General features: G+C 45.3%; 1 protein-coding gene across 1 annotated transcript; it reads right to left on the bottom strand.

Moving 5' to 3' along the window:
* Nucleotides 1–4,761: 4,761 nt before the first annotated feature.
* Nucleotides 4,762–8,292, bottom strand: LOC146812903 (zinc finger MYM-type protein 1-like). Its single transcript, XM_085615222.1, has 2 exons — nucleotides 7,090–8,292; nucleotides 4,762–4,973 (listed from the first exon to the last, which is right to left on the bottom strand). The coding sequence occupies exon 1, from the start codon at nucleotides 8,290–8,292 to the stop codon at nucleotides 7,129–7,131; it is 1,164 nt and encodes a 387-aa protein (XP_085471348.1). The 3' UTR covers nucleotides 4,762–4,973; nucleotides 7,090–7,128.
* Between the last annotated feature and the right edge of the window lie 9,651 nt (nucleotides 8,293–17,943).

Here is a 17,943-nt window from a genome sequence, read left to right as displayed (position 1 = left end):
GTAGAGAAAGAAAACAAGGATTACCCTACGGAAGGACCCCCAGGCTTCCCAGTGTCCCTCTCTTCCTTTGGTCCTGGCATTTCGCCCCATGAGTGCAGGGGAGAGCTATGAGGTTAATAACAAAACTCATAGGAAAGGGCGCGTGTGCGCTATCACCCCGGGAAATACAGCACGCGATCACAAAGGAAGTCAGCGCGTGTCCCTAGGAACGAAATGTTACCTGTACTGGTACCTTCCCAGGCGCGTCATGTGGAAACAGCAAGAGAGGAAGATCCTCAGCAGGAATGCACCCGACCTCCGGCGGGGAAACACCATCCGCCTGGCACTTCTTCGGTAAATCCAGACGAAACGCCGGAAAGGGTTGAGACGGCTTGAGGACAGCAACGAGTAGCGAGACGCCCGACCTCCGGCGGGGAAACACCATCCGCCCGGCGCTCGTTCAGGTTCGTAGGTACGTAGCAAATTGTCAAGCCCCGTGTTGTGGAAGGGGCGGGTCTTTTATCGCCATCCAATTGGGAGGCGATCTCGCTCTGGGTGCAACTGAGTCTCGTTGAGGGCATGCTGAGAAATGTAGTTCTGTGTGCGGGTGCTTTCATGATTTCACCGGTACCTCTACGCAAGGCATAGCAGAAACGGGGGGAACATTGCCTTCCCCACGATCCCACCAGTAGCGTCATGACAGTACCCCTCCTAGAGGACCGTCGTCTCGGCGGTTGACCCGGCTTTCCCGGGTGCTTGGTATGGAATCGGTCGATTAATTTGGGACAGTGCAAATTGCTAACGGGTTCCCAGGTTCGGTCTTCCACTCCATACCCTTTCCAGTCTACGAAATATTGCACCCTTCTCCTCACGAGTCGAGAATCTAGAAGTTCTCGGACTTCGTACTCTTCCTGCCTCTCTACTTCTACCGGCAGTGGCAAGGCGGGTAGTCTCATATCTACGTGGCAGGGTTTCAGTAGAGAGAAGTGGAACACGGGTGGATGTTCCAGGAGGGGGGTAGGCATAATTTTACCGCCACCGGGTTTATCATTCGTTCAATACTATATGGCCCTATGTACTTCGGCGCCAGTTTGCCCACTCCCTTAGAGTGTAGGTTTTTTGTTGCCAGCCACACCTTGTCTCCCACTTGGTAGATGGGTTCTGGGTTTCGCTTTTTAGCGGTGTAGTGTTTGTATGCTGTCTGTGAAGCCATTAACTGCTTTCGTGCGTTCTTGAGCACAGCTCTGAGATGGTTGTGATCTTCTTGTACGGAGGGGAGTTTGGATTCTGCAGGCCAGTCAAAAGGGAGCGTGTTAGGTTGGTATCTATACACGCAAAAGAAGTGAGAACAACACAGCGTAGAGTGGTCAGCGTTGTTGTAGGCAAGTTCTGCCATCCAGAGCAACGGGTACCAGTCCAGGGTATTCTGAAGGGAAAAACAACGTAGTTATTGCTCGAGGGTTTGCTTCAGGCGTTCCGTTTTTCCGTCTGTTTGGGGATGATAGCTGGTTGACAGTCTGGCTTCCACTCCCATGGTTTTGCATAATGCCTTCCAAAACCGGGAGGCGAATTGGGACCCTCGGTCGGTTATGAGGACTCTGGGTAGTCCATGTGCCTTGACCACATGTTGAAGAAAGACAATCGCCAATTCCGCCGAGGTAGGCAGTCTTTTCAGAGGGATGAAATGTCCCATTTTGGAAAGGTGGTCGCCCACTACCAAGATGGTGGTGAACCCTTCGCACGGAGGCATCTCTACTATAAAGTCCATTGACACTGCGTGCCACAAGAGCGGGGGAACAGGTATGGGACGCAGCAGTCCCGTGGGACGAGAACGACTGGTCTTGCTTTGGGCGCAGATGGCGCATTGGCTCAGATACTCTTTAGTGTCTTTCTTCAGTGTAGGCCACCAAAAGGAACGTTCAACGTATGCAATGGTCTTGGTCTCTCCTAGGTGTCCTCCTATGGTAGTGTAATGTGCCCAGGACATTACCTGTAGTTGTTGAATCTTCTGGGGAACGTACAATGCCTGGCGATGGTATAAGAAACCATTGTTCATGTTTCTATGTTCGGGGTCTTCGTTGATCCAGACTTGTTTGTTCACCGGGGTCAATGACTTCTTTAGGTTTTCTATAAAGTCACCTGAGGTGGTCAGAGATATGGTCTTGGTTGGAAAAGAGTCTTCCGGGAGATTGGGAGGACTGTCCTCGGTGGTCTCAGGTGAGTCGTCAGCCGGGGGATCTATGCGTGATGACGTATCGGCCTTGCCGTTTTGGGGTCCTGGTCGGTATCTAATAGTGAAATCATAATCCGAGAAAAATAAGGACCATCGTAGTTGGCGGGGTGTGAGCGCTCTGGCTGATTTCAGAAACAACAGGTTTCTATGATCCGTATATATCTCCACGGTGTGGCTGGCTCCCAGGAGGTAGTGCCTCCATTCCTCGCAAGCTCGCTTTATGGCAAGGAGCTCCTTGTCCGTAATAGAATAATTGATCTCGCTGGGAGTTAGTTTTCTTGAGTAATACGCCACCGGATGAATTTGCCCCGTCTCCGGATTTCGTTGTGATAACACCCCCCCAAAGCAAAGTGCGAGGCGTCTGTTTCAACTATGAAGGGTAGGCTAGGGTCGGGGTGCCGTAGAATGGGTGCCTGAGTGAAACGTTTCTTTAGTTCTATAAAGGAGCTCTCTGCTTCTTGGTTCCAGGCAAAAGGGGTATTCTTTCGTAGCAGGCGCGTGATGGGGTGTATTATCCTCGAGAAATCCTTAATAAAACGCGTGTAATAGTTTGTGAAACCAAGGAAGCTTTGTATGGCCTTTACTTGCTGAGGCGTGTTCCATTGCGTGATGGCTTCCACTTTCCCGGCGTCCATCTGAAATCCTTGTGCATTGATTATGTATCCTAGAAATGCTATTTTGGTAACATGAAAAAGGCACTTTTCCAATTTAGCATACAGGGAATGCTGTCTGAGTCTGTCCAGAACCATCTTCACATGAGTAACGTGTTCATGAGGGGTCTCGGAGTAGATGAGAATATCATCAATGTACACTATGCATATAGTGTCCAGCAGCCCCCGTAGTACTTCACCCTTGAAATACTGGAACGCCGCGGGGGCGGCTTGAATGAAGTACGCGGTAGAAAGAGAGAGGACTAAGAGATTTATTTTTCAGCGATGCAAGTGATGTGCCAGTAAGAACTCGTCATTGAGTGGAGTATGCGATAGAAGGAGAGAGGATTAAGAGTGTTATTTCGCTGCGATATAAGTGATGTTACCAGTAAGAATTCGTCAGTAACAGGGAAAGAAAACACTTGCATCAGAAGGAGCAAGGAATAAAAAAGAAAAAAGAGAATATAACTGAGGAGAAGCCCCTTAGAATTTCGGTTACAATACGAATTACCTGCCATTCATTCAGTTGAATTACGAATTTGCACATTCAACTGCCCTAGTCCTGAAGAGGCCTGAAATAATTAAGGCTGAAACGCGTCGACAGATAATTTGAAGACACCCATATGAATTTAAATATGATAAAATAGATATAAAGAATACTCTATGAATATATGGTTGAATAGATAAACCCTTGAGTTTCTCTAAGAGAGTGATCTTCATTTCAAAAGGAATGCTGGTGTGATAAAGTATTGAAAGCATCCTGATTAATTAGTAGGGCAATGAGAAATGGTGTAAAATGTAAATGTGAAATATAAATATGTGTATATATATGTAAAATTTGTTTATATATATTACAAAAAATAAAATAGCAATGATTGTTTTTGACATTTATTAGTCAAGTGTATATATTTTTGTGCTGGTCTTCCTTTGACTTAGGATTGAAATATTTAGATTCATCTATAAAAATAATCTGTACAAGAAGAGATAACTAATCTACCTCTTCATTTAGTAGTATTTTGTATCAATCCCGAAGCATTATTTTCCTTTATGACTTGTTTAATCACCCAGATGCCAAAGGGTTATTTGGGTAAACCCCCTTATTTCTTAAAAGGCTTCCACTTTCCCGGCGTCCATCTGAAATCCTTGTGCATTGATTATGTATCCTAGAAATGCTATTTCGGTAACATGAAAAAGGCACTTTTCCAATTTAGCATCAGGGGCGGTGGGTGAGATTTTAAAGTGGTGGGGCGCAAACGAATTAGCATACAGCACCGTAGCGAGCGAGCTTAGCGAGCGAGCCCGAACCCCAAAAGGGGGGTTTGGGGGGATAACCCCCCCCAAGAAAATTTTGAAAAAAAAGAAGAAAAATCGTGCATTTTCAAGCAAATTTGAGAAAGCAGGAAGGTTAATAAAGCAATTGTGAAAGTGCAGTTATTACATTAATAGATGGCATAACATAGGTAGCTGCTTATTCAGTATTACCACAGAGCTTCATACATTCTGTCCTATTATGCTCAGGTGCTGAATTCAGACTATAAGACTCATGGAAATCTCAGCTCTAAGAGTAGAAGAAGTTGCACAGCAGTGTAATGGTTGCCAGGCTCGTTCCGCAGGAGCGTCAGGAACTTGAAGAAAAGTCCACAGTCTTCCCCTACGGCCTTCCGACTCTATTAGACTCTAGAGTAACGAATGGCACGCAAGGGGAAAACAGGGAAACAAAACAAGGAAAGGCGGGGGAAGAAAAACAGTCTTACAACATACTGAATAAGACTCTAGAGTAACGAATGGCAAGCAAGGGGAAAACAGGGAAACAAAACAAGGAAAGGCGGGGGAAGAAAAACAGTCTTACAATATACTGAATATAAAAGAGGCAGCGCAATGCGCTGTTACCGTGATTCTGGTTGAGCTGAACTTTGTACACACACTTCACATAGGTCCACGCAAGTACCCCAAATATAAATGGTATAAAGCAGTGTTTCCCAAACTGTGGTCACATTCCCAGGGGGGTCCTCAGGCAGTAATTTTAAAAGCACAAAAAAGTTCCTTGTAGAATCAGCAGTTTTCCAGCAACAATAAAAGTGTCAAGATTACGTCGGTGATTAATGTACCTGCTGGAGAGAGATGAGAGTTGTGTCAAGTGGCAGCTTTGACTTATCTAATGTAGCACAGAGGGTTAATATGCCTACTGCAAAGAACGTGTACCATGCATTTTGAAAAACATTTTTTATGTGCCTAGGTTAGTGGGTTACTGCTTTAGTCACAGATTCTTTTGTTACTGTGCAGTTCATAAGTGACAACCGTAATCTAGCACAGTGACCTATAAACTGTCATCAAAGAGCTGCTTGCAAGCTGCATGATACAAGTTAGAAACATATGTTTGTTTCAAGTCTTTCATTATCCTAATCCTGCTAAAAAGGTTTATTTGGGTGGAAATACATTTTTATTGTTAAAGTCAATGCTAACCACTGTTATGTTCTGAATCCTGAGTTTGTGCTTCTCCAGACCAAGCACTCTTTAAAAATGCCTACCAGTATGAATAACATGTGAATCCTACACCCTGTAGTCGCATTTGCCTTGTGTAACATTTTCTATACACTGATTTACACGTATGAATCATTGTCTCCATGGGGCAGATTTGCAAGAAAATTGACTGTGTGTCGCAAGCCATTTGGCTGCGCCGCACTGAGTCACTTTCGAAGCACAGGGATGCGACATATTTACAACAATATGTTGCATCTCTGTGCTGGCGCACAAACTGCTGCCATACGCCTGCACAGGCACATTTGCACCATGGTGCAAGGATGCCTGTGTCGTGGGGAGATTGTTTATGTGCAGGAAGTAACCCTTCCTGCATGTAAACAATCAGAAATGGTGTTTTTCAACTTCTAAGTGTGCTGCATTAGCACACATAGAACTTGCAAAACGTCATTGTTTTACTGATTGTTTATGTGCAGGAAGGGACACCTTCCTGTACATAAACAATCACCAGAGGTAATATCCTGTTTCTATGCGTGCTGCAGAATGCAACATGCATAGAAAGAGGAGAAATTAATAAATTTCTCCAAGTTGCCCCTCCCTACGCCTCCCCTGGGGTGGCGTAGCATTCAGACACATTTCCAGATTTACGATTCCTCGTAAATCTGGAAATGTGTCTGGTTCCATGGGTTATGCGTGGGAACACCCACAGCAACACTCATGGAACGTCCCTTTCACGTAAAGTGCTGTGTGCAATTGGGCCATATTTACAAGACCAGTAAAAGTCACGCAGGGTTGCTTTTCCTGCCTTGGAAATATGGGGCACTAAAAATAAATGCGTCACTGGTGCATCACTTTTTGTGACGCACCTGTGGCGCAAGGGGCTTGTAAATCAGCCCCTATATGTGTGTGATTTAAGGTGCTCTGACATCCTTCAATGGTATGAGAGATGTTATAAAACAAATTAAATACATGTGACAGAGGGGCTATGGAGAGATGAGAGGCACTGTTGGAGGAGGGGATAATATGGGAATCATTGAAGAACCCCAACAAAGATTGTCATATCCTGGTGCATAGTAAGGTCATCATTTACTACTCTTTAAAAGCTGATACAATTCAATATATAATGATACATTTGTTGTAGACTGCACCATTGTTTCCTAAATTGTCTTGGGGGGAGAGCCTCCCAAAGCCCCCTTTGTAGTGGTCAGGCGCACTCACTGCACTAGGTGTGCACTGTATGGGGACTGGTCTGAAAACATTTGCCTGGGCTGCTTTGGGTTTCCAGTCTGGCCCTGGCAGGAGTCTCATACTGCGAAATAAAACCAACCATTTAAAAGTTAGTCATGGAGATGCAGCGCTAACCCTCCTGTTTTTTGCTAATTCTTTCGATATAAAATACTAAAATCCTTAGTAATTCGAGTATCCGTTTTGTGTGCACACGTGTGTTTATTGTTTTCGAATTACTGTTTTAATGTTTGAAATTTAAGTCATACAAATTGCTTGGGGGTCCCCGGCTTCCAGTGGTGACTCAATTGGGGTCCTCAGGAGTAAACAGTTTGGGAACCACTGGTATAAAGGTTTTCGCAATTTGCCAAGGGGAAAGGTTTGATAGGCAACACAAGCAACGAATCGTTCACCCTGCGGGAGACAGGTCCGGCCAGTGAACAAAGGTGAGCAAATCTGTGTAGTCTCCAAATAGAACAAACACTACAAAACTTTTAAAAACAGAGATAACAATGCATTTCTTACCTCAATCAGAATTTTTTGTATTCAAACAAGTAGCAGCATTCACTTTTTGTAGATGAAATCCGCACGTCTCTCTTTCAGTGTAGCAAACTTGTCAATTACTTTCATGTTGAAGTCCGGTATCTTTTGGACTAGCTTGCTCTCTACAGATAGCATCGCCAAAGCATTTAGTCTTTCCTCTAGCATGGTGTTCCTGAGGAATGTCTTTATGCGCTTTAAGGCTGAAAAACATCGTTCAGCTTCTACTGTTGTCATTGGAGTCGTAATCACAATTTTTAGTAAAGTCACTGTCTCTGTAAGTGAGTTTTCCATATGCAGTTTATGAATTAAACTCAGCAAAGTCAAGGCGCTTGTGGCCTTCCGGTACACAGGCATTCCGTAGAGTACAGTTAACTCAGTTCTCAGCTGCTCTTTTTTGAGCATAGGATACGCTTCCACAGCCTGATTCAGAGCACGCTCAGGGAAGGATTCATCATATTGTGCAAACTCTTTACCTTGCAATAAAGTCGCACTCACCAAATGTTTTGTGAACGAAAAGCGTTCTTTCGCCTGCACAATTACAATGTCACATATCTCCTTTCCAATTCGAACCAGAGAGGTGATGTTTTGTCTGCGGTTTGCAAAAACAGAATGCTGCGGCAGTTTGCTCTCTAAATCTTCAACCCCATCTCTCACTTTCATAATCTGTTGTACAAATGCAGATGTATTGGCTTTCACAGAGACAGTATCTAGGTCTTTTCTTTGCAACTGATCGTATAACACATCAACAGGAATCATTATGTCATGAAATAAAAACAGTAAGAACTGAAACTCTTTGTCTTGTAGTGTTCTAATAAAGCCATGGGCTTCATTCTGACTTGTGTGATCAAAGTCTGCTCTGGATGCTATGGCGACAAAACATTTCTCAAGGCCCTCCCTCTGTTCAAAGATTAAGTTGACTGTACGAATGTGAAAGTTCCAACGAGTTGAGGATCCCCTTGGTACGCTTTTGTCCACAATCTCATGAAGGGCTTCTGTTCTTTTGGGGGAACGTGTGAAGAATGCTGCTATGCCTCCGATATCCTGAAAGAAGACTCGTGTCTCTCTGATCTTTGATACCGCCTGTTGCATAATAAGATTGAGTTGGTGGGCGTAACAGTGCACAAAATGAGCATTAGGGTACACATCTCGAATTCTCTTCTGAACTCCACTAAGGCTCCCACTCATTACGGATGCACCGTCATAGCTTAGTGCGATAAGCTTTTGTTTTTGAGGCAGGTCCGGGAAAATTAAGTCCAGTTGACACAGTATTGCTTCAGTGATGGTTGCTGCACTAGAGTCACTTAAATGCGTGAAGCCATAAAATCTTTCCACAATGTTTCTGTCACTGTCAAGGTACCGAAACACTAACACGGACTGTGTTTGAGTGGACACATCAGTGGTGTCATCAGCCTGAATAGCCACAAAGTCTGTGTTTCGCAACTCTTGCACAATATGGCTTCTTATAATTTCGAGCATACAGTCAAGGAGTTCATTTTGTATTGTATTAGAGGTGCCCTTAAAGACTGTAGCATGTGCTAAATGTCTTTCCAAATCCTGGTCTATGGTTGACATTAAATCCACTAGGCCTCGGAAGATCCCAGGTTTTGAGGAAGTTTCCGATTCATCATGGCCTCGCAATGCCAGTTCGAAAGCACCACAGAAACGAATGCAATCAATGATCTTGGATAGATTTTGTCTGTTCTTATCCACAGCTTCATTGTGTTTTTGAATGGATTTGCGATACGCATCATTTATCTGCTGCTCAATTGGTGCGTCTTCCCCCAACATTCCCAGTCTTGTCAGGTTTTCCAGATGATTTCTTGTGAGCGCATGCTTCTTTATTTTTTCAGCGATGTGCTTCAGGTCGACCATTCCTTGCCGTGTCCAAGAAAAGTCACCGCCAAACAGCAAGCAGGGGAAGCAGAACAGAGAATTGGGTATAGGGCAGCCTGTAAGCCAATCAGCTTTTGTGTACCAGGCATTTGAGAATGTACGTTTTGACATTTTTCCTCTGTCCTGGGTAGTTTGCTGTAGGTTTATTTCAGGCTGATGAGGTCCCAATTCTTTTAACTTCAGTTTTTGTTCAAGTGGCCGTGACTGGAATGACTTTGTAATCAGCTCTTGTACTGTATTCATGATGGGGTGTCGGGTGTTGCTGGCCTTACCAATATATATATATATATATATATATATTAAAGAAACCTGTCAATAATCAAAGTACAACGTATAAGGTGCAGTGCAATAATATCAAATTTCAGTATAAATACATTATACATATATATTGTGTGCATTATCCTAATACATCTCAAATGACTGCTAAAAATAGAGCCGTACTGCCTCCTGCCTCTCTGTGCCATAGTGTTGCTGGAGGCACTGAAAGACACTGCTTGAGGGCCTTGAGAGTGACCACATGACATACATGCTCTAACTACGATGTAAAAAAATATATAGCATCAGTTGCCTTACCTTTAACACTGGTGTTTGCTGGGTTGTAGCCGGGGTCGGGTGAGAGAGCAGCAAAGGAGGTTGGGGTCCTCTTGTTGTTTGCTGGAAAATTGCCCCAAAATGCGGTAATGTTTCAGGTTGTCAGGTGCTGAAAATGAAAAGATAACAATTTATTTTTGAAACAGTAGGGTAATGAAACAAAGACTGTGGGGAAAAAACATAACGCTCCAATAAGCATTAATATTAACAATACCCATTACAATTCACAAAACAATAAAGGCAGGCTCGCAACGCACTGGGAAATTCACAGATTTCATTTGAATCAGATTAAATATTCACCAGTGTACATTCAAAAGTTAAAACTTTTATTTAGCTATCCGCATGTTTTTGGATGTCAGCACACGGGGAGGCCGGTTTTGTTACAGTAGCGTAGCTGCAATATCGGCCCCCAGCAACAAAAGAGGCACAAAGCCTTCTGCTAGCACCCCTACCACCCTCATACCCGCCACGCGGCCGGCTGAGCTCTTGACCAGTTTTGGTTCCCAGTCCAGCCCTGGTCCCTGACCATCCCTTTGACACTTATAACATGGGACTCTGCTTTTAAAGGAATTTTCAGACTGGTGGTTGTGCTCCACGAATAAAATGTTAATGACGACTTGAAGATAATTAATATCCAGTATGGGAGGCGGGGCTTTCTTAGTTCAGGCCCCTAACCCAGAAACTTTCACCCGGAGAACCTCCGAATTATTTTCGTCACTTATTCTATTATAAAGATCGACGATGCTGCCCTCGGAGCCTTCCGTACAGGTTCACTCACTTCAGTCGGCTAAATTAAACAAATGGGTTCTGCTTCAGACTGCGCGCGCTGCTGTTCCTGTCCGCAGGGAGTTGGTGCTGCTGTAATTCGTGCACTTTTGAATCCATAATCATATGGAAAATAGGAGCTCTTCTAATTTATGCGCGTGCTTGACAGGACGCTTGTTCGCAGTTCTTCTGGGAGATAACACATTTCCATACCTCGAGTTCTGATCCGGGATGATTATACAAACGAGAGAGATGGTGCGAAGTTTTGAGGCAACTTTTTTTTAAACCAGCTACTCTTCTTCTAAGATGTAGAAATGACGCATTTTAAAGAAACGAGCACGCGATGGTGAAGTGCCTTTTTCAGCAACAAACATAAATAAAGCTGGCTGATTCAGTTCTGATCAAATATGTTTGTACATTTACTGTTAATATGTCATCATGCCCCGAGGTCAATTCCGTTTTATCATTTGATTTTCAAGCGAGGGAGTATATCTGATTACCTGTTACAGATGGCCCCCGCACAGGAGGTGTTTCAGACCTGCTTATATGATTTGCCCTGAATACATACACATACGGATCGGGGCTACTCACAAATAGAGCAGCCCAAGGGGCCATCAACTTACTTCAGTTCACTGAGTTCAGTTATTCATCTGGTCAGTCCGCCCCCCGCCATAAATACTTGTATCTGTAGAAGTGTGCGTTGGGTTTACGATAACTTAATCCCCAAGTCAATAATAACCTATTTAAGGCGTGTCCATGACTTTGGTGGTTGAAATGGCAGATTCCCAGTGAGGTCAATGACCCCACATATACGCGGATCAGTCCTGCTTCAAAGGTGTGTATTGAAATCTCCCGCCCAGACAATAAATATAGGTCTGGGGTAGAGAGAGAGCAAATCCTCACCAATTCTCCCAAACTCATCAACCACTGCTGTAGGTTTAGCAAAGTATTTATTATAGAAGTTTATCAACATTAAATCGGCCTCTTCCGCCCATTGGCCACTAAAATATGAGAATGTGGCGAAGTGTTCAGGAAAGTGTCCTTCTCAAGTGTGAGCTATAAGTGTCAGTAAAGCACCTTTGGATCTACCCGAGCTCGAGGGAGGTGCTGGAGGCAAATACATTCGGAATTCCACAACTCCCTGTGCCATTCCGAGCTGCCTTTTTTATTATTATGGCCTCCTATATTCCATGAGAGAAGTGAGGTGTCAATTTGAGCCCCCGGGGGCAAATACACCCCTTGATGGTAGCATATATGACGCGGTGCGGGTTATGGATGCCTTGCAGGTAAAAATCTGATCCATGCAGCCCACCCAAATTATTTACATCAATTGGTGCGTTTAAACCTTTGCTCATCAAATTATTGGGTGGATGGACTTGGATAAGTGAAGTAGAAAGTCAGTCACAAGTATCCATGTTCTACAGAGGGGCCAACCTGTAGGTAGAATACTATTGGCTGGCCTAGAAGTAGAAACCAAATGTCTATTTGCAAAATGGCTCAGACTCTGTGTATTCGATCTATACATAGCTGGTGGCTTATAAAACAAGCATTGGCATAGCTAATAGGTCTCGCCTTTGGGACCTTTTAAGTATTTAGCCATGCAACACTTGATGTTGTTGCACCAAGGATATTGTGCTGGATAACTAAACACTTATAAGGTCCCAAAGGCAAAACCTATTGGCTATCCCAATGCTTGTTTTCTTTACTTTTAATTTACTGTATATTTTAAAGTGTGTGCAAATGCATTACAGAGAAAGGAGCAGCTCAGTAGCAAATTAAAGCTCCGGGGCCCTTCGAAAACAAATTATTATATTTTTTTTAAATGGTGAGGGAGACAAACAACGTCGGAGCTAGGGAGAGGTGGGAAGAACATTTAAAAGTCTGTGGAGGACAGAGTGGGGTAGAGCAAAAAATGGACATGCTTGGGGCAACAACACAGAGAGTGCAGGGTGGGGATGTGAGGGGAAAGCAGCACACGGAAAAGGCAACAAGAAAACACATGCACTTCCATGGGGTGATTTAAAAAAACATTTTTTTAAGTTGTTCCCTGAATAGAAACAGTGGAAGGATGCAGCTCATCCAGTCAGAAACACTGTAAAACAGTTATGCTCAAGAGGATGGGCAAACACAAGAAAAGGAATGAAAGCCATTGAGTAAGAAACACGCAAAAGAGGCAAGAAAGTCATACAATCATGAGAAATAAGTCGATTCAAAGCCCTCTGTAAGCATTGGTTTTGTGCACAATAGATCGTTCAAGCGAGACCTAAAAATGTTAAAATAAGAGATGAGGAAGAGCTAAAAGGAGGGAGAAAGAGAAATGATATAGAAAGAGAGAGTGGGAATTTGAGTTAGAAGAGAGTAAAAAGTATAGGGTGCAAGTGAGCGACTAAACATTGGGTGAAGGAGAATGAAAAAAAGGAGGCGAAAGCAGGGTGGAAGAGAGGTTAAGGAAGATGAGCTAGAAAGAAGGAAGGCATGGAGGGGATAAAGAGGAGATGGAAGACATAGTGAGCAAGAGAGATGAAAGGATACAGAAAGATGGAAGAATAAAAATGGGTAAAGAGGGGGAGTGGATTGGGCAACTGAGTGTGGAATCCTTGTTTAAAACACAAATGCGTCAAAAGTCTCCATGTTCTGTATAAATCCCACTTGCACATTTTGGTGCCCCCCAGCGTGATCACAAATTATTTAAGCATTCTAATGATTCAGTGCTTTGAAAATAGCCTCTCTGGTTATGTCAGGGCCCATTTTATGTCAGCATTTGAATTCTTGCAAGGGTCTGACTTTGCTACCTTTCTGTAAATCTACATGAAGCGGCTGGAATTATGTCAGAAGCTATAACTCCAGCAAGCCCGGGAGCGGTGCGTGCGTGCGCCACACGCGTGCTTGTCACAGTAAAAGACAAACACACTGCTGGCACAATTTTTTTGATATTAATTTATCTTTCCTCTTCGGGAATAGCAATACGCAAGGCCAAACACCAATCAAAATATAACCTGGTGTCTTCCTGAAACATTTTGGACTATAGCGTTATTTCAGGCTTGTCCTACCAGTAGCTCTCCAGCTCCTTTTGAGTAGCTTTCCGGGGGGGAAAGCGTACTCTACTAAATCGAAAAAGTGTTTATTCGAGAAAAAAAAATTATTTTCAGAGCTCAAGTCATAAGATTTTTGGAGAAAAATGGTTGGATTTCAAAAATACTTTTAAAGTCAAGTGATAAAACATGTAGCATTGGGGAGACATATTAATAATACTGTTACCTTAGTGCCATAAGCATTTCAGCTACAGCTGTTAAGCACTTCCTATGTAAAAAGATTCCAAATTGACAGACTTTTTAAAGTTATTGCTGGCAACCCTGCCAGTGCCTTATGCACTGAGCTGTCAGTAATGTTGAATAGCGTGGCCACCACCTATATCATCTTGTCTCATGTCGTTGCTATTACAAGGCCAACAACATTAGTAGCTCGGGAAAACTTTTATTGAACATAAGAAGCTCTGGTTACAGAAAAGGTTTGAGACCCCTGCGTTATTTACTATTCTAACTTTAAAAACTAGAAATGCTATCTGTTTGAACGTTTTTCCTCAGCAGCCTGCTGGGCACAGCCCACGTGTACAGCGGTGCAATTTGTGATCCCGGTTTATACCCAAAAGAAGCTTGAATGGCGCACGCACGAGTCATGATCAGGCAGAGCGGGACAGTCGGCCGCCGCCGCAGCGGTGGTTTGGAAAGGTTTCTGCACCTATGAAATCTCACCCACCGCCCCTGCCTATGGCTTCGGCTAGCCCGGCGGCATGAGAGCTGAAAGCTTCGTGTGCTGCCACCCGAGTGTGAGAAGGAAGTTTATTGCTGGACCAAACTAAGCAAGCATTTGCAATGCAACAGGTGTCTCGTTTTCGAAAGCTTGAGCGTTTGGTGTTGAAAATGACAAGTATTTTCCTTTAGTTTGTTGGATGGAGTGGAGTCATATATATTTCCATTGCGCTCTTGACATTTGCATGAACTCGCCGCGCTGGAAAACCAGAAAATGGGAAATAGATTATGAGGGGGGGGGGGGGGGGAGACCAGAGTGATTTGCTGCCTGGGGGGCAAAAGAAAATGTCACAACAAGAGAATGAGATGCTCCTGAAGCTACAACATTTTCAACAGCGGAGAGACAAGCGTAAAACACAGACACGAGAAATAGAGATACATAGATATGTAAAGAAACAAGAAATGTTAAAGACAGAGTGCGAGATGGGGCAACATGGATGGTAACTTAGCAGAGAGAACGAGAGAAAGTGGAGAGAGACGAAGACAGAGGTCAGTGTGTAGGGTGAGAGAGAATAATCTTACCTGTCTATAGGGGAACTAATGAAGGTCCTGCGCACACACACCGTCCCTCACGACCACGAGGCTGGGCTCAGGCAGCGACGCGCACGCACGAGTCAGTCAGTCGAGACAGAGTGAAGTTCAAGTTAGTGAACCCGACCGTTACTTACGTCGTCACGCTCTCGGCATCCAATTGCCCGCCCCTGCGGTGACCGGCCAATCCTGGCGCAGTGGCGCTGCATGCAGCACCAGGATTGGCTTGGAGGGCACAGTGATTCCTCGCCCTGTCGGCCCTTTTGCTGCCAGCGCTGCCGCCAGCAGGTCCTGCACCCCCCCCCCCCTACTAGCTAATGGGGCCGGCCTGGGTGCGCATGCTCGGGCAAGTTGCTGCCCGGAGCATACATGCGGGGATAAAAACGTATTTTTTTAAACACAGACACCAGCCAGCCCGGCCCGCCCCCCCCCCCCCTGCACACTCCCGATAAAGTTGGGTGCTGCCCGGCGCAGCGGCGCCGTGTAAAATGGTAAGTAATATTTATTAAAACTTGATTTATTTTAATTGAAATTCTTTAACGCGGGTCCAGGGCTGGTGGGGCTACGCCCCTACGCCCCAATGGACGCACCGCGGCTGTTTAGCATACAGGGAATGCTGTTGGAGTCTGTCCAGAACCGTCTTCACATGAGTAACATGTTCATGAGGGGTCTCGGAGTAGACGAGAATATCATCAATGTACACTATGCATATAGTGTCCAGCAGCCCCCGTAGTACTTCACCCATGAAATACTGGAACGCCGCGGGGGTGTTGCACAGGCCAAAGGGCATTACTTGGTACTCGTAGAGACCGAATTTGGTCCTGAAAGCAGTTTTCCATTTGTCCCCGTTTTTTACCCTAACCAAGTGGTACGCCCCTCGGAGATCCAATTTCGTGAAAAGGCGTGCTCCCTTCAGTTGGTCCAAGAGAACGGGTATCAGGGGCAGAGGATATCGGTTCTTAATGGTAATCCTATTAATCGCCCTGTAGTCAATGTAGGTTCTTAATTCGTCGCAGTCCTTCTTCGATATAAAGAAAAGGGGAGAAGAGGCAGGGGACGAAGAATGCCTGATGAAGCCGGATGCCAGGTTCTCTTCAAGGTAGTTCTTCAGATACCGGGTTTCAGGCTCGGTGAGGGCATATACTTGGCTACACGGAATGTCTGCTCCGGGTTGTAGGTCGATACGGCAATCATATGACCGATGCAGGGGTAAGCATGTGGCCTTCTCCTTATTGAAGATGGGGTGGTATTCTTGGTATTCCATGAGTAGGGTGGTAGAACAGCAGAAATGTGTTTCTGCACAACCTTCGGCTAGGAGACCCGCTGATGGACCGTACTCTACCAATGAGGGCCTCGGTTCTTTGAGACTGAGACAATGCTCCTTGCTGTACTCGGATGTGAGGGATACGGAACACTCTGCCCATCGGATACCAGGGTCGTGAAGGGTTATCCAGGGCATTTCAAGTATCAATCGGAAGTGTGGAGCATCGATCAGATCAAACTGTAGTGTTTCGTAGTGGTTCTTTCCTATTCGCATCTTAAGGGGAACTGTGTGATACCGGACGGGTCCTGAGGTCAGGGGTTTTCGATCCACGGCTTTCACTATTTCAGGTGTCTCTTTGCGTACGTATGGAACTCCAATGGCTCTGGCGTAATGCTGATCAATGAAATTCCTTGTTGCACCTGAATCCAAGAGGGCCGAAACCTCAACAGGGGCTGCTTCGCTGATCCATAAAACAACGCATACGTTTATGTGTGCCACGGAAGGTAGTATGGTGTTGGCGAGGGACAATGAGACCTTTTCTGTAGCTATGCGCAAGGCAGAGATCCCCTCCTGTCTTGGACGCATTAGTTTTCCGACGGCTGAAGGAAGGCAGCTACTTGTTTATGGGAAACATTCGGCCTGTCTGGAGCATTGGCCCTTGCCCTGCACTCTCGGATGAAGTGACTGCTTTTCCCACAATAGAGACAGAGCTTTTGCTGTCATCTTTTTGCGTGAGTGGCCCTCTAAGTCCCCCGATCTGCATGGGTTCTACCCCTTCGGTTTGCCTGGCTGGAGGATCCAAAGCTACATTTGGGCGCGTTGGGAGAAAGCGCGTATCGTTTCTTCCTCTGTCTCCTTTTCTCTCTTGGAGACGGTGATCCAGTTGTACTGTGAGGTCTATTAGTTCTTCACAGGGGTGTGGAAGATGCACTACCTGGGAAAGTATGTCCTGTAAGTCTCCCCGCAGACCCTGAAAGAACAGGGCTGTCCTTTTCTCTTGTGGCCAGTCCATTTCCACCAATAACCGGTTAAAGGATGTGATGTATGTCAACAAGTCCTGTGACCCCTGTCGAAGAGTCAGGAGTTCTCGGTCCAGGAACATCATATGGGATTTGCGATCGAACAGTTTCCTCATCTCTTTGCAAAAGTCCTGAAAATTATGAAGAACTGGGTAGTTGCGCTCCATCAATGGGAAAGTCCAACTAGCGGCATTTCCCCCCATATAGGACATCATAAATGAGGTTTTAGCAGCATCATCCTGGAACACTGAAGGATTGCAGAGAAAATGTAACCTGCTTTGATTAAGGAATGTCTCGAACTTCTTCGGATCACCGTAAAAGCGTTCAGGCGGAGCCAAAGGAATACCATGGGTCTGAAGTACATGAAACGTAGGAATGGATCCTTCTTGTGGAGAGGCTGCGGCTGGCATGGCAAAAAACCCAGGACCATGTGCCCCTCCCCCTGAGACTAGTGGTGTGGTAGAAACAGGAGGGGGAAGCGTCCCTTCTTTTATGTATGACCCTCTTCCTTTCTCCTGACAAGTAATACAGGCGACCTCCCTTCGTAAGGTCCCCATTTCCTTCTTTAATTCCTGGTTTTCTAACCGTGAGGTGTGTACTTCCTGCTGTAGAGCTGCGAGGCTCTCCAGCAAAGTGGACAATACTAGATTAGTATCCATCGCCCGGGCTGGCTGTCTTACGTGGGCTTGACAATCTGTCAGGGCACCACTTAGCGGTACAACTAAGAAGAAACCACTAACCTGGTATGAACGGCAGCAGGGGCGATGGTTCGTAGAGCGTTCCCCTCGTCCCGGAAGCACGCCTCTCACAGAGGGAATTACACCCCGCTCCGTGCGAGGGCGCCCCGGGGAAAAAGGGAAGGGGGAGAAAACGAAGACTGCTCAACAGAGCGACCCCACTGGACTGTGGTGAAAGGATAGCACTGGAGGTTCGTTGCTCTAGGTCTCACTCATCAAAGGGACTG

The sequence above is a fragment of the Triturus cristatus genome, chromosome 7, assembly GCF_964204655.1.
Source record: "Triturus cristatus chromosome 7, aTriCri1.1, whole genome shotgun sequence".
Taxonomy (NCBI): Eukaryota; Metazoa; Chordata; class Amphibia; order Caudata; family Salamandridae; genus Triturus; species Triturus cristatus.
This window is presented reverse-complemented; position numbering and strand designations above follow the sequence as displayed.